General features: G+C 43.8%; 2 protein-coding genes across 7 annotated transcripts; one reads left to right on the forward strand and one right to left on the reverse strand.

Moving 5' to 3' along the window:
• Window positions 1-4: 4 nt before the first annotated feature.
• sybl1 (synaptobrevin-like 1) lies at window positions 5-6584 on the reverse strand. Of its 3 annotated transcripts, none has more exons than XM_049027368.1 (8): window positions 6505-6584; window positions 4210-4458; window positions 3920-3977; window positions 3577-3714; window positions 2834-2924; window positions 2573-2640; window positions 2364-2456; window positions 5-1869 (listed from the first exon to the last, which is right to left on the reverse strand). In XM_049027368.1, exons 2-8 carry the CDS (start codon window positions 4353-4355, stop codon window positions 1801-1803), a joined length of 663 nt encoding a protein of 220 aa, XP_048883325.1. In that variant the 5' UTR covers window positions 4356-4458; window positions 6505-6584; the 3' UTR covers window positions 5-1800. The 3 variants fall into 3 exon arrangements, with proteins under 3 accessions (XP_048883325.1, XP_048883323.1, XP_048883324.1); XM_049027366.1 differs by lacking the exon at window positions 6505-6584 and adding an exon at window positions 5110-5255; XM_049027367.1 differs by lacking the exon at window positions 6505-6584 and adding an exon at window positions 5114-5243.
• On the forward strand, window positions 4454-14360 carry polr1d (RNA polymerase I and III subunit D). Of its 4 annotated transcripts, none has more exons than XM_049027372.1 (6): window positions 4454-4541; window positions 6569-6705; window positions 9643-9740; window positions 9910-9986; window positions 12616-12698; window positions 13689-14360. In XM_049027372.1, the coding sequence occupies exons 2-6, from the start codon at window positions 6664-6666 to the stop codon at window positions 13731-13733; spliced, it is 345 nt and encodes a 114-aa protein (XP_048883329.1). In that variant the 5' UTR covers window positions 4454-4541; window positions 6569-6663; the 3' UTR covers window positions 13734-14360. The 4 variants fall into 4 exon arrangements, 3 of the variants coding, with proteins under 3 accessions (XP_048883329.1, XP_048883328.1, XP_048883330.1); XM_049027371.1 differs by lacking the exon at window positions 4454-4541 and adding an exon at window positions 5357-5391; XR_007400281.1 differs by lacking the exon at window positions 4454-4541 and having other exon boundaries at window positions 13689-13853; window positions 14139-14360.
• The last annotated feature ends 1453 nt before the right edge of the window (window positions 14361-15813 follow it).

The raw sequence follows: 15813 nt of genomic DNA on the forward strand, positions 1-15813 counted from the left end.
GGAATAGCATAGTCTGCTTTATTTGTTCAAATGTGGAAAAAGAAAGTAGTAAAATAAAACACGTACAACATATCGTACAGAATTATGGCAGGAGAATCACATGAGGTTAAAACTACATTGTACATACATAAATACCTGACAACGACCCATGAAAGTACCCTTCAACCCGCCTTGTCACTAGATGGATACTTGATGGCTCCGACAGCTCGCCGCCAAAATCCTGTCCAGTGCTAAATGCCCTGGAGGAAGCATAACCCTTATCTACTCTCCATCATCACAGGCACCTCTTCGGGCTAAAAAAAATTATCAGGAAACAGCTCCAGCCTGGTAGATTCCTCAGCTGAACATGAAGGCTTTAGGGCAGACGGGTCCTCTGTTGGCACCCTCCCAGAAATGCCCTGGTCCATCTGGCCCTAATGTATGCATGGACATTACAGACAATTCCAGAAGGCAAGTTTAGGACCTGGTGATACTTCCATTAGACATACGCCATTGGGGAAGACACAACACACCCCTGCCTATCATTCAAACTCAAACCTTCTAGCCAATCATGAGGGGAAATCAATTTTAATCATCTACTACTGCTCCATCAAGTCTCGGTGACCCCCAAGGCCCCCCACTCAAGAGCCCCCTGTCATTAAAAGTCAAGGTATGTCAACAACTGTTTCATCAATTCCTCAGTTCTTAATAGCTGAACTCAGAAGCCAAACAATTGGCACACTGCAGAATCAATCAATGGTATCTTCAGATATCGTTGTGATGTATTTAGCATGAAGATCATCCAGTCGCTCCCCCATGGATCATTAGATAAGCAGAAAAAAGATGCGAGTCCTCCTATAGATATATATATATATATTAAAAAAGTCACTGGACTTACTACAACAAGATTACTTGTAATGATTTGGATGAAAGGTGACTTTAGATCTAGTACTTAATGGCACCCGGAACGTCACCAGATTAACTTGTTACACAAGTATTCACAAAGAATCCACCTCTGACTTAACCACCTGGTATACTGAGTATGCCCACACTTCAAATATATTACAGAGACCATTTTTATAGACTCAATATCAGTCCTTCCAAGAGGTTAAAGCTCAGGCTTTAGGTCAGAACTAGCAAAATGGCGTTCTCCACTTGTGTCCCATGAAAAGCAATTATTTCCAAACAAGAGGAGCAAGAGGTCCATTTAAACCGCAATAACACGGAAGGCTCAACTGTATCTCAATCCATCCAGGTGCAAATCTCAACATCACAGCCCGATGACTGCCCCAAACTTGGTATTCTGGACAGGAGCTAAGTTGGGAGAGAGAGGTTTCTATGATGATCACACAAGTTTTCAGTCTTTAAGTAGAAACACATGCGTAGTCAAGGCAGCAGTGCAAGACTCTTCTTGTGAAAGCAGGTACATTTTAGTTACTTCATCACTATACAGTTTGTTGACCAAAATCATACTTTTGCTCAGAAGTCTATCGAGTGGTTAACGAAACATGGAATCTCGCGCATACAAATTAGTTTGACACTAAACTGAATCAATCATTCCGAGGATAAGTGCGATTACATGGGAGTTGTGCAGCTGGCCGTCAATGACGTCTGAAGAGAGGGCATTTACTGGCGTGTTTCCCAGCTCTTTATCTGCTCCGTGAGGGGCGGGCAGATGGACAGACAGGTGATGAGCCGCATGAGGTGGGGGTAGTGGGGTGCAGTTCAAGTGGTGTTTGGCTGTAAGAGAGTGGCTCAGTCCCCTAGGCTTTTACAGGTGGGGAGAGGAAAGGGTCAGGGGTCGGCTCCTGTCCCTCGGTTTTACTTCTTCACGCAGCTGGGCCAGCTGAGACCCCCGCATGCAGCAGAGACGATGATGTACAGGATGACCTGGGGGGAATCCCGATACAGCATGGTAATGGACATGCAATGCTGAGCAAAATTTAAAGCAGACAAATAAAATGTGTAAAGCTATTTATCTAGGTAGTAAGTGTATATGTGCTCGGGGAAAAAAAAGACCTGCTTAACGTTACAATACACGCAAATAAAGAATAACACAATAAGATCAATTCATTCATTAACTTCATTTCTTAACTCAATGAGGTAAAACAATGCAGGGTTAGGGGTCAAGTAAAAAAATTCATGGGCATACTGGACGTAAATACTGGAGAGATTTTATGAGAGGTTTTGAAGTTGACACACTTCGACAGACATAAAATCATAGTTTTACACCAATATGAAGACGATTGAAACATCATTTTCTTTGATTGCCCTAAGACTTTTGCACAGCATGGTATGGGACACTACACCCATTGATCAGTTAGTGTTGCTAAGCTAACTGTTGCCTATTTCAGTATGAAGAAAGTGAAAAAGGTGCTACTCACCACAGACACCAGCACAATAATGAGCGTTATTTTCAGGTTCTTCATGCATATGGCCCTTGCCAGATTACGGCTGGTGGTTTTGAAGGTAACAGACTGGAAAAAAACAGAAAGACAATAAGAAGACAGGACTTCATAACTTAGTATTTCTACATGCTATAAATGACTCTTTCGATCACTATGTGGTCACGACCACCATAAATATTACTCACGGAGTCCACCAAGTTCTCAGTTTTGTCAATTAGCAGCTCCAGCTTCTCTCCCCTCTGTGCCACAAGGTCTACAGAAAAACAGATCAGTCTTCCATGACGGACACAAAAAGCAAAGATCCCAGCGCTGTGGAGCTTAGATCTTATCTAAAGATCTTAGAGCTCGTCAAACTATATTGCTCTGCAACAACCACAAGTATTTAGCACCTGTGAGTAAAGACTTGAGAAATGGCGCAAGATCGCAGTGTGTCGAACGCATCTCACCGATGTTGCGGACCATAATGCCCTTCAGGTCGTCCACCTGCATCTGGGTCTCTGTGATGCGGTCCGACCCCCGCGGATCCGAGTGGTGTTTCTGTTGGGGTGGCAGACATGTTGCATTGTACATCAATCAACCTGAACAGCATCCTTACAAAAAAAATAAACTAGGCATGTATCACATTACAGCTCCTCTCCTGTTTTCTTGGACAATGCGCACAGCCGTGCACGCTCACTGCGGGCAGCAGATCCAGATCCTGCTACGTTCTCCAAAGGTTATTCATTTGACCTCTAGACTGTGGAGGCTATTGCATAAATTAATGCAGAAGGTGATGTGGGTTTTTTGTTATCCTTGGAAGAGTTTTTCCTCATACATTCACATGGGCACTAAAATTAAATCTTCTGCCACCAGAGCTAGAAGCTGTGGTCACATGAGCATCATGAGATCCCGAGATCCTGCTTTGTGGAGGAACAGGGGCCTCCAGAACCAAACCAGATTCACTAGAAGCCTTTTGGAAAATCACAAACCCTGATGTTAAGATGATTTCACAGAATCTCCTTTAATGCCTTTAGAAGAACGGCCTTCCATACTATTTCCAAAGCATCCTCACAAATGATGGCAAACTTCACATTCTTTGATGCACAAACACATGTATGGTACAAAGTAGCAGAGTGGGGTCTGTTTTCTGGTTGGTGGATATCACAGAAGAGCACCCAACAGCTGAGCTTCGACTGGTCAGTTTACATACCATTTGTGCAGCGAGTGTGCTGGAGAACTCGCTGTTCATGGCGTAGGGCAAGGCCGTCTGCGCCCGCGACCCGTACGTCGTCTGGAAGCGCTTTTTCACCTCATTCAGGAAGCTGAACGCTCTTGACCTCTCAAAGTCCTGAGGGTGATAAAATAATTTTTCTAAACCTTCATTAAAAAAATTAAGCTTCAATGCAAGGCAGCCACTGATTTATTCACAACAAAGCTAAAGTTCTGACTGACAATACACACACAAACACATCTGACAAAACATTTTCTAGCCATAACAACTGCAATGAAATTCATGCAATTAAAAAACACCCAAATGATCAGCTGATACTCACATCATCTGTGATGCACAGGTAGATAATTCTGTCGTGGCAAATGTAGTGAAATAAATAGCTACGAACAGAGTGAATAACATTTAGTTAGTGTTACTACTCTTCACTGAAATAGAGGCATGTACATCATGTACGGTAGCTGTACATTAAACAGGGAAGGAGAGACATGGGTCATCAGAATCTTTATGTCACCTTAATGTTATAACGCTCTAATGGTCAATCCGAGTTTAGAGAAAGAAGTATGGTAGGGGGAGAGAAAAGAGCACCGATCACAGAGCATCGGCAATGCTTACCTGCCATGCGAGTATGTCAGTTTGTTGTTCTCGGAGGGGATCTTGGCTAAAATCTGCTCCGTCACCTCCAGAAAGTTCCCCCCGCACCAAGCGTGCTTGGCTAGGATGGTGGTGCCACGAGCTACCACCGCAAACAGGATCGCCATGGCAACTGGGGAGATCCACGGACCGGTCACCGAAACGGCTGGAGTGGTGGGGGGTGGGGGAGTGGGGGCGAACACTCCGGCCACAGTCCTGACAGGAGCTCAACTGGCATAAAAATAAGAGATCAAGACGTAAACACTCTTCAACAAAGAGAGAGCTGGCCGTTAACTCCTGGATCTTTATGGAAAGTAAGGATTTCTTTTCGTGCGTGATCCGCACTTCCGCGGTCTACAGCTGACTTGCCCAGTGACGCATACCTAACTAGTTACTGCGATTCGCTGACAGTTATGTATCCATCGATTAAAACATTAGCCAAAGAGACAGTGTACGTTATTTATTTTAGGAAAGCGTAGCGCGAAGCCTAGTACGTGGCAATTGTCAGTGTTTCGACGCTCAAATACTCAGCTAACATTAAGCAATAACATTACGCACATTACTGCCAAAAACACCCTGCAGCTAGCCTGGTCAGCCATGGTGTCCACATGATTATTATTAGTCAGCGAATATCAAAAGGCGAGTCGAATCATCCATCAGTTTCTAATGAATTATTTAGCAACCTGGAAGCAATGTTTTGCTGCGATTAGCCACAAGGATTCCTACAGCGTACGAGCAGCCGAGCGCATAATGTCACTACTCTCACTTTGTGGATCGACAGCTAGCCAGTGAGCTGGTTTATTAAGCATGTCATGCCATGTTCGCCGTCGGCGACGAGGAGGCACTAATAGGGGCGATGCAGCTGATCCGAGAGTCGCATACCTACTGGTTGTTTACTTCGGATCCCGGAATCTGCGCTTCCCGAGCATTTATAGGCGACTTCGATCACGCTCCTTAGGTACTTCTGTTTTCCTACTTAATCCGCTGTGTGTCGTACAGAGCGCTTCCGTTCGCCTGGGACTCTGGGATATGTAGTTCGGTATGTGATAAACTGCGTGCAAGGCACGCGGAAGACTGACGGACGCGTCACCCGCTATGTGACCACGCCCCTCCGGAAACCCGGAAGAACGGGCAACCACGAGAAGAGTGCTACACAACGCGTTTGTATGTGCCACGTGTGTTTGTGTACATGGTATTCATTACAGTTTACTTTTCATTAATATTTATTCACATTAATTTAACTGCATTTGACGGGTAAACCATATTAATATGGAACTGAAATTACGTGACAGGGTTATTACAATACTGGGAAGAATATAGTAAGTGTTATGATGAGAAGCGTATATACACATAATAACTAGTCAGTTTCTAAATTCTACTAAATGCCCTTTTTAAATATCACTACCCTTTTGACATGAAATTAGCATCTAAGTTGTGCAATTTGTAACAGTGATAAGACGTACTGTAATAGAAGGTGTGGAGAGAAGCAATGATGCTCACATGATACTGGTATGATAAGCGGAAGTGCTACTACGCAAGTAAAACTAAATTATAAATGTGAAATGTGTAAACATGCTAAAAGTTAAAGCCCTGAATTTCAGGACACATAAGACATATAAAGAAATACTAAATTATTTGACAGCCCAGATAAACTGATTTAGTTGAATAATTAAATAAATCTGTCAATGGAAGAGTGTATTTTTCAGTATGCCGGCCGTATGTTCAGAAGATCACATGGGGAACTGAAGCCATCTTGCTCATGTCAGTTATTGATCCCCTGTGATCATAGGCAGAAGATGCCTTTGGAGACCCATTTTAGAATTTACATATTTGACTGCAGAATGTCTGATTGCCTAACGGTGCACCTTCTTGTCGTGGGTGTAAACGGTGTGGAACTATCAGGAACTGAGAACTGAACACATCCCACACAATGTTCTTGCAAAAGTTACATTACTTCTAGGGCACTGGTCAGATTTTTGATTCCACATAGTGGGATTCACTTGACGGGGCTTTCCAATATAAACCTCATTGTATTGTCATTGTAACATTGAATGCTTTCACAAATTCCAGTTTAATTGTATGTACGTTTATATATTCATGATCTTATTTATACTTAGGACTGTTTAGATATTGGGTTGGGTTACATTATTTCTGATAGTTCTTTTTTCCATCTAGAAACCTGTAAATGACTAGGGACATATGTATTGGTGTCATATTGCATTCGTTTATGTACAATTTCTAAAAGGCCCACTTTTAGATGTGTGTAAGATTACTTACCGACTATGCGTCGTCTTTGTGTGGAGGATTGTTCAGTCTCAAAAGTCTCTTTGCTGTTCTGTAGCTGCCACGAGAAACTTCTGACAATCTAATTCTGAGACAGAACCACGATTGCGCCATACGTCATATTCTGGCGACTGAAAGGCATACACGCTAGTAATGGCTGGTGTAGAAGAGGGGAATAAACCGGTGTTGGAAATGGTAAGTTTAACTTTGAAGACTTTAATGTGCACATGACAAAAGATGAAAAGTAAGGCCTGATTAAGTCCATTCGCGAAATATGTATTTTAACGCAGTGACATTGACACTATGCTGGACAATATCCACGTGTCTCCTTCGCACGATTAACTAGCTGCCTGATGATAGCGCTTTCATCTTATTTTAATTTAACACGAAGTTTAAATTTCCTTCGAAATATTACCGTATTAACAGTTAAGCCGCACGATCCTAGAAATTATTAAATCGCGAATTACAGATATTTGGTTATTAAGTGCTGCCCAGGTAGTATTATCATTCAGTGTAAAATATTACTTCCACTTTAAACGTCTGTTAAATTTAGTAAGCTAACAGTGAATATAGCACACTGCGAAGTAGTTCAAGTTTAAAGTGCCTTGGGATTTGTTTCACGAAAGCGTTGGAATCCTCCGAGAGCAGTTTAATGTGTGGCAGTACACACATGCTTACGCTTGTCGGCAGTGAAGAGCCGAGCATTTCATTGTACGTGCATGCTGGGAGATAGAAAAAAAACCTGTAACTTATCACGCTATTGAAAAATAAGCCGTAAATTCAACGTTATGCTAATTGACGTACGATTAATATTTTGGAAAACGTCAGGTTATATTTTTTTCCGTTTAAATTGACTTTATTTTAAAAGTATTCAAGATAATAGGCTTAATACTCATCACACTTTTTCTGTGTGTTACTCCTGGAGTTCTCTGAAGCTTCCAGTAGAACATGTATTCAATGTCGATGAAGCACAGCCCCTTTTCAGTCTAACTGATGGATTGTCTCAAAAGTAACAATTATTCTGTGTAGGATATTGTTTATTGTTCTGTGTAATTTAGATTTGCATCTGAGTTTCTACAGGTAACCATGAAAATGCATTACAGCATTACAATCATGAATTAACATTGCTTGATGCTTGGATTATTGTACATTAAAGTTTTCTTACAGCATTGGAATGTATTTTCCTGTACCAGTTATTTAATCCTACCCTCCTTTTACTTTTTTGCCCAAGAAAAATATTGAACATACCTATGAAATATAGTGAAAGCAGTAAGAATATAGTAGGTTGTTTTTTCCTCTAATATAACTAAAGTAAATAAATCAAGAGTTTAGTGGCATAACTTTAAATTAAATACAGACGAATACATTTAGTGTCTGTTTTGGTTATTGAGGAAGTTCCCTGGAGACAGATATTGGCACTGCCTTTGCAACAGCCTAAAATGACCTTTGCCGGCTTGATGCATGTCCTGTTTGACAGACAGGATCAGATTTGAAAGATCATAATTATTTCCATTGAAAGCATGTTTGACCGATGCACACCTCGATACTTTAATTTAGGCTTCCTGTCACTGTATTTACAGTTCAAACCGCTACCCCCCTCCCCACCCGGCCAGTATTTTCCCACCGACCTTCTCTGTGCCCTCATACTCCTCACCCTATGATGAATGCTGTGATCTCTTCCTTCCCCTGTCCCTCCCTTCCTGCCTCCCATGCAGTCATACGAATCGGTCCATCCTGTCGGCGATGTCGGCAGGCATCTAAGACCTGGCTGAGCCAGGCTCTGGGGTCTGCGATCCGGTCGTGGCCCCTGAGCCTCCCCCCCCCCACCAGCTTTTTATCAGGGCTTGCGTCAGAACCGCTAATTGTTCCTGCATCAGAGGGGCCTCCACCCCGGTTGACATCCTTTTCCTGGGTCCAGTCAGCTTTCCTTTCGCTCCTTTTGTTTTTGTCTGTGACAGCTGCATGGCCAGACTCCACTTCAGTCCTTTGTGACGTAGCAGATAGGATAGATAGGAAAAAATGTACTCACCAGTTTCTAGCATGGTTCTCTTTGAACCAGTGATTATCCAGTTGTTTCCCGGTTCATGGTTTCAAAGCAGGCTCAGTGGGTGGCACTGAGGCCTTGTTCCTCCAGCAGTCTCAAAACATCTGGGTTTGTGTGTTGATGTCTGGGGTAAATCCACCCTGTGATGGACCAGCAGCTGTCTGAGGTGTCCCTGCTCACTGTGATTGTAAAAGCGGTTATGGAAGATGTTAGGGTGGATGGTGTCAAAGCACTCGGCTGATTCTTGGGCAAGGCCCTTAACCTTGCTTTCTCAACTCTGTGTCACTTTGGAGACAAGTATCTGCTAAATAATCATGCTTTTCCACTGCCATTGAGAACCAAGCCGTATCGCGAACTGAAGCCAAACCCAAGCTCACGTGGCCCTGCTTACTAGCATACAGGTTGTTGCATCGCCACCCTCTGATTTTTCAAAATGCAAGGAGTGACCAGTGATCTGCATGGCAGTGCTGAAGGAAGAAAGGGGCACATTCAGTATATTATTCATTATTAGTAGTATTACACATAGCAGTGTATTCATGCATTCCCGATAACGTGGAACATGGATATTTCCAACCTCTTACAAAGTACTACAGAACGGCTGAATGGAATGGATTCGTAATGCAAATTTGTGCAAGTCCGCTACTGTTTGATGATAACATTAAACAGCGATTCTTACAGACCAGACGTCCTAGTAGAAATAGCACATAGTAAATCATGATGTACATCATGTGAACAGCAGATAAGCGTCATCGTCACTCTCCCAACCCGTTAACACCTTTGCCAAGCTGATCCTTCTGCAGTGTAATATCTAGGTGAGCTGGACCTGTGCTGTAAGTCTCTTCTCTGTACGGGTCACGTATGTCAGTGGAAAAGCACAATAAGTAAAGTGTATATTCATGTGGGGGTCACACAGCGATGGATTTCGACTCTTCTGTACACGTTCGTTTGGTGATTTAATTCCCCCCCTCTGGACGTGTGTGCTTCTGATGTGTCTGTAGGGGGATGTGTGTTTTATTTGGCTGTAGTGGTGTCGGGATGCTGGCTGGCCCACCCCTTGCTGAAAGTACCCTCCTGTCTTCTCCCCACAGGTGCAGGCGGAAGGAGCCGATGAGGGCTGCATCACCTTCGTGCTGCACGAGGAGGACCACACTCTGGGGAACTCGTTGAGATATTTGGTCATGAAGAAGTGAGTTACTCATTGCAGCCGCACCCACTGATGGGCAACCATTTTACTCTGCAGTATTGTTGGTGTGGCTGGGTGATGTTCCTCTGATTACATCCCTTAAGTTTGTTGTTTTGAAAGTGATGATGATTCCAAACATGGGGGAGCGTTTTAACTTCCTCTGTCTGCCCAGCCCCGACATAGAGTTCTGCGGCTACAGCATCACGCATCCGTCGGAGAGCAAGATCAACTTCCGCATCCAGACGCGAGGTGAGAAGGCGGAGGGATCAGGGTCGGTTCCTTCTCCTGCCCCTCCCTGGTTGGTTTTAGGAACCAAAACCTGGGAATCCTGTAGCAGCCCTGGCCGCCTGTCCGCATCAGAAAGGCTGATCGGTTTGTAGCTGCCATTTTGCTCCGCAAAGTCACTCGTGGTCGGTTTCGATTTGTGCGCTTTGGCTCCTGCACATGGCCAAACGCCCGGTGGAGTGTATTATGGTCTGGCAGCTGCTGCATGCGGACAGAGGGGGTTTCAGATGGTTCTGTCCTCCCCAAGGCTATAACATAAATTCATTTAAGGCATCGCTTGTCTGAATGCGCTGTTGTCCGTTGTCATGCTCTCTTAGTAAAGATTTTTTTTCTTCACTCAGTCACCTCGGGTACCCGGCGGCAGTTCTTTTTCCAAGAAAATTATTTTTAACAAATTATGGTTTTAATGTATATTTTGGGGCGCGGTGCCAGAAAACCGTCGAGAAAAGTCCTCGTGGTCCTTAATTAAATTGGTGTAACAGAATAAAAGAGCAGCGTGGTGCTCCGGGCCGATCTGCACAGAAGCGCTTTGATGATTTGGCCACACCGGGGGTGTCCACGGGAGGAGCTGGGCGTCGAGGGACGAGATGTAAAAGGGGGCTGATCTCATGACAGTGCTCTCTGTCGGGCCAACTTTATGTGATGGCGGAAGCAAGCAGGCTTATCAGAGTAATTAGATTAGTGGAGGGGGTGGGGAGAGGGCACTCAGAATTGAGAGTATTAGACAACAGATCTGGGCCTGCACCCCCACTAATCACCCCCTGCCCTTCCCCCCACTCTGGTGCCTGGAAAGGGTGATGGCTGAAACAGTCTTTGGTACCCAAAACAAACAAGCTGATTGAAATCTGCTATCGAACCTCCCCCTCCTCCAAAGATTTACCATTGAAAAGCAGCCAGCTGGGAGGGGCTTTGGAGTGAGTCTGTCAACACTTTATTCTGGGGCAGGGGAGGATGCGTCTGTTCTACGTCGTGCCCTGGCCCAACTCCACCACACCGCCCCCTGGAGGAGGCTGCTCTCGCCGCGGTTTTCCTTCTCTGGGACCTTGCAGTCAGATTCTTGGGCTGGAAATATTCAGTAATTTCTCCAGATCAATAATCGTGTTTTAAAAGTGATTGGAATACAAGTATAACTAACTGGCTATGCTGTAAACATACACCGGGGGGCGTTCCTCATGAGGGGATATAATTTCTTTTCTCAAGCTTGGCAGATGTTTCAATGTGATAAGGCTGAAGATCTAAGCCCATGATGGAGAAATTTGCTGGCCTTCAGTCATTCTCTAGGCGCTCAGGGGGCAGGTGCTTAGAGTACCGTGTTTGAACCGGCAGTCGAAAGCGAAGCACCTTCACGTATAGCTCAGTTAGCATGCGTCTCACTCATGACGGGCTCTGCAAAGCTTCTCCATACCGTAGAGGCTGAAGCCTTCATCTGAATTGCTCGGCAACCTTGACTCTCCGCCCTACAGAATTGTAGACGGACGCTGTTTTTCGAGCTGGTAAGTCATTTAGGCACGAGGCCCTGTCAGAGTGAAGCGCTCTTTTCCATAAGGACCGTGTCTCCGTGACCCTTGTTATCCCATGCAGGGTTGGGGCTGACCGTCTGAGTTAGTGTTAGGGTTATATGCCCATGTGATCCAGATCTCCTGACCTCTCATGTAATGCACATTCACAGTCAACAGTCGCACACAAAATACCACCAAGTTCAGACACTATGTGATATTTAATCTAAATAAAATATTAATAACTATCCTGTAAATAGGGTAAAAGGTAAGTAGGTGCTAGATAAATAGAAACACAGAAAATGCTGGGTTTCATTTCTTCCCTTTTCCCCGTTTTTGAATTATTGTGTACAAATGACGTAGGAATATATAGCGCCATGTAAAGTGCCTTGCGGCAACTCTGTTGTGAAAAGCGCTGTATAAAAATAAATTGAATTGAATTTAAATAACATCCACAGAAATGGGAGAGTGACGTACATAAGAAGTGATGTTCATCACTCTTAGCTCAGGAAAATCTGTTGTCTTTCTGGATAGATGGGATGCCTTCGGAAATGAGCGGATGCTGTTTTTCAAAATGTCATTTTTGCTTGGAGCTGTAAAGAAGTTTTGATTTAGTGTAACATCATTAGACATCTCCAGTTTTGTCATTTGCATAATTATAAATAATTTCCTGTATTAATGGAAAGTTTTTTTATTTTTTTTGTCACTACGTCTGGCGAAATTTTCTGTTCTTAAAGATTTAGAACTATAGTATAAACTGAAGTAGCCGTGAACTTCAAAGTCTTCCACGAATACGTCAAACAACTCGTGTTTCTTATGGTGCCTGCAGGACATTCCGACAGATCAGCAGGTCGCGGTGCTCGAGGTTCACAGCTCACCAGGAACGTGGCCCCCTACGGGTCACACGAGGCATATACAAGGAACATTGTTCCACACTGCCATTTAGCATGAATGCTTGGATTATTTAATTTAGTATCGGTTATAATTTATTATAGAAGATCCGAATATTGAGTCATTTAAGGAAACAGCAGCAGTATCCATGCAATTTGTATGTTCAGGTTTTTGGTGAATCTGATTTTTTTCCTGCTCCTTCTCAGGGGGGGTTCCAGCTGTGGAGCCCTTTAGAAAGGGCTTGAATGACCTCACAGACGTCTGCCAGCATGTTCTCAACACATTCCAGGTGAGCTGCTCCCCCCCCCCCCCCCCCCCCCGTTACCGTTGGCCGCTTTTTGGTGCCGCCCCCCTTTGTTGGTCTCTGTCCCCCTACATGTTTCCTTTTCTGATTCTCTCTCCCCCAACACTCGTCGGTTTCCTTCCTCACTCGCTCCCTGACACAGTGAGGCCCCAAAAGGCTCCAGAATTTGCCCTGTTCCACCCCACTACTGTGCATTTAACTTGCCCCATCATCTGCTCCGTCAGCAATGGGCGATAAGACAGGCGTCAGCCGAGGTTAAGAATAACCAAGATTAATAACGGCGGGCCTGTGTCTTCTCAGCTCTCGAGAAGATCAAACGGGCATCGGCCATTGATGGTTAGCTACCAAAACACGTCGTGTGACTGCCGCTTTGAATCGGCTTCCTGCCATCATTCAGCATCTCATTTAAGCGAATGAAATGTCATGGTTTCGGACTGCTAGCAGTACGGGGGCACGGGACTGTCAAATTGGGCGCCCGCAGCAGTGCAGGAGCTCAGTGCAAGAACTTAACTTTGCAGTGCTAAGACCTTGAATAAGTGTCACATGGATGGAAATTATTTATGGATGGTACAAATGGCTTTGAGCGGGAGGTGAACCAGGTACATTTGCCAGGAAAACGAAACATAGATGTTTCCCTGAAGTAGAGAAGGCTTGCTCCACCCCGTGTTACCAGAAAGATGGATTGCTGCAGACAGTTCCCAGATACAGGCTGATTGGAAGCAGATGTGGATGATGTCGCTTCCACAGAGGGTCTGCTGTCTGCCAGCTTACTGTCACCAGGCTGCTTTATGCGTCCGACAGACGACTTTACCGTGTGTTTCCAGTTCACAGGCATGTTGATATCGTAACACATAAGCCACACAGGAAGCTCATGATCCCAAGTGCCCTGGGTTTCAGGTCCTCGCCTGATGACCTTGAGTCACTACCTCTGCATGAGTAAGTAACTTGAAATGTGGTTTTATGGTGGATTTCCAGGCCCGAGTGAAGGATTTCAAGGGCCAGGTAGAGGCCATGGACTGAGGTGGATCCAGATCGACTCCGGCTGTGAAGATGCAAGATGGAGTGAAACCAAAAGATTTATTTGTCTCACTTCCAGGATTTCGACTGGCTTAATTTTAACTAAAAATGCCCAAAAATCTGGTAATTATATTAATAAAACTGTCATGGGAAGAGCCACTTGTTTAACCTTGTTGAAGGTTAGAGTTGTGGCTTTCTGGATTGAGTCAGGCCTGACTTCTGCGTGTTATGGGGGAAAATGTAAACTATGCTGCAAACCCTCAACATGAGCCATGTAATCAAGGAACAGGTTGTAAAACATTTGCAGGATATGAGGGTGACGCTTATATTTGGCAGAAAACTAATGACTCATTCTACTTAAAGCAGACCATGACCATTGTTTTGCTTTTCTGGCTTCATGTTTATCAGAGGCTGAACTGTGAGATCAGTTTGAGTTGGAGGTTAATTCACTGCTACACCCAGAAACATCTGCCCTGAAGCCTCCTGAATCGCACCCTCCTGTCCATCGGGCTGGAAATGTGGTGGCACGTTCTGTCTGGTGGAAAAGTCCTTTCATCATAGGAATGTTGTGTATTTGTATTATGCTGCCTTATTTGTTCTTTCGAAATATTGATTTTTTTTCATATTGAAGCTTGTCTGCTGTCTTTATTCCAAGCATTTCTCAATCCTACTTCTGGAAGAACATTTGTGTTGTCTGGTTTTTCTTCAGCTGGACTGAAATTGTGTTGTTTAATTGATTTAGTCATTTAGTCTGCCAGTGCCCTTAGATGTAGGAGACTTGGATCTTAAGACTAAAGCTCTCCTGGCTTGCGGGTCACTTAATTCCATTAAATTCCCATCCTTCACTGAGTAATCAAGCTCGCACAAACATCCACACACACGCCCACCTCTTTAATATAATCATCAAGCCTGATGCAGTTACAGTCAGTTATTTAATTATCTCAGAAGCAATTTAGTAAGTAAGTGACTAAATAATTAAATACTATCCTTGTTGCTTTTATGTTTGCTTGGAAGACATTTTTTCCAAAATAACTTACAGGTCAGTCTTGGGGGAAAAGGCATAGAAAGCAATTAATACACGCACACACATCTTTTAAAGGAAGCAGTTTTTGAGTGTAATTAGAATATAGTCTGGATCCGGAGACTGAACAAGAATTTCTTTTTTTATTATTATTTTTTTAAGCGCCAGAAATGTGTGGAGGTTTGATGGCAAGTGTAAATGCGGTCAAAAAAGATGGGATTTTAATTTGTTCACACCTGAAATTGTCAGACTGTCTGATGTCACACAGCCTTGATGCAGTTCTCGGAAACATAGCATTTTTGGTATCTAGGTAGTCTTACATATTATTTTTGTTCTCACAGATCCTTAACTTTTAGGCTAAGGAGCAGTGACGTTGAACTGAAAATGTAACGGAGCATGTTTGAGTCCAACCAGGTATCTGTAACAACAGATGTGTTGATACGTTTGTGAGGCAAGAATAAATTTAAAGGACTGTTTTACTGCTTCTTGAGATGTTTAAGTTATGCACAGATGCGCCCATAATACCTTATTGTAAATCATTTGATATTTATTGAGGTCAGTTGGCTGAGTTTCAGAAGACATCCAAAATGTAAGAGTACTGCGTCTTTGACACCATATATCTCTACTATACTGAGTTGCCTATTTTCAAACATCGACCAACCTGTGGGAGGTGAAGTAAAATAGCAGAGCAGGGAAGCTGGAAATAAAACCCCTACCTTGTTTGCTGCCGTGTTATTGACGTCGAGCGAACATGTCATGCAGCATGGAACTCTGCATTGTCCATTCCTTAGCCCATTCAATTAGCTTCTCCCCTTAACAGTATTTTTCGGTCCATGCATGAGACTTAATTAAATTAGTCATGGGGGACGGAGTTCAAATGGTTCAAATGCTGCATTGTCTGAGAGGCTCATTTGAGGGCAAAAAAGGACCATGAGCTCCTTTATGCTGATCAATAGGCCCTCTGTAGGTCGACACGGGCCTCCGAGGTCACAGCTGCAGGGTACTTGCAGTCTGTTCACATTTTTTGTTGTTTATTATGAAAAATGATATACATTGCATTGA

Source organism: Brienomyrus brachyistius, chromosome 10 (assembly GCF_023856365.1).
Source record: "Brienomyrus brachyistius isolate T26 chromosome 10, BBRACH_0.4, whole genome shotgun sequence".
Lineage (NCBI taxonomy): Eukaryota > Metazoa > Chordata > Actinopteri > Osteoglossiformes > Mormyridae > Brienomyrus > Brienomyrus brachyistius.

Excerpts from the sequence above, each read along its gene's own strand:
- sybl1 (XM_049027368.1), bottom strand. The coding sequence starts at position 4,355 with ATGGCGATCCTGTTTGCGGTGGTAGCTCGTGGCACCACCATCCTAGCC. Across the intron at positions 3,715-3,919 it reads ACCTGTGCATCACAGATGAT|GACTTTGAGAGGTCAAGAGC; the intron begins GTGAGTATCAGC and ends TATCACCCTCAG. Across the intron at positions 1,870-2,363 it reads TTATTGTGCTGGTGTCTGTG|GTCATCCTGTACATCATCGT; the intron begins GTGAGTAGCACC and ends GATTCCCCCCAG.
- polr1d (XM_049027372.1), top strand. The coding sequence starts at position 6,664 with ATGGCTGGTGTAGAAGAGGGGAATAAACCGGTGTTGGAAATG. Across the intron at positions 9,741-9,909 it reads AGATATTTGGTCATGAAGAA|CCCCGACATAGAGTTCTGCG; the intron begins GTGAGTTACTCA and ends CTGTCTGCCCAG. Across the intron at positions 9,987-12,615 it reads CTTCCGCATCCAGACGCGAG|GGGGGGTTCCAGCTGTGGAG; the intron begins GTGAGAAGGCGG and ends GCTCCTTCTCAG.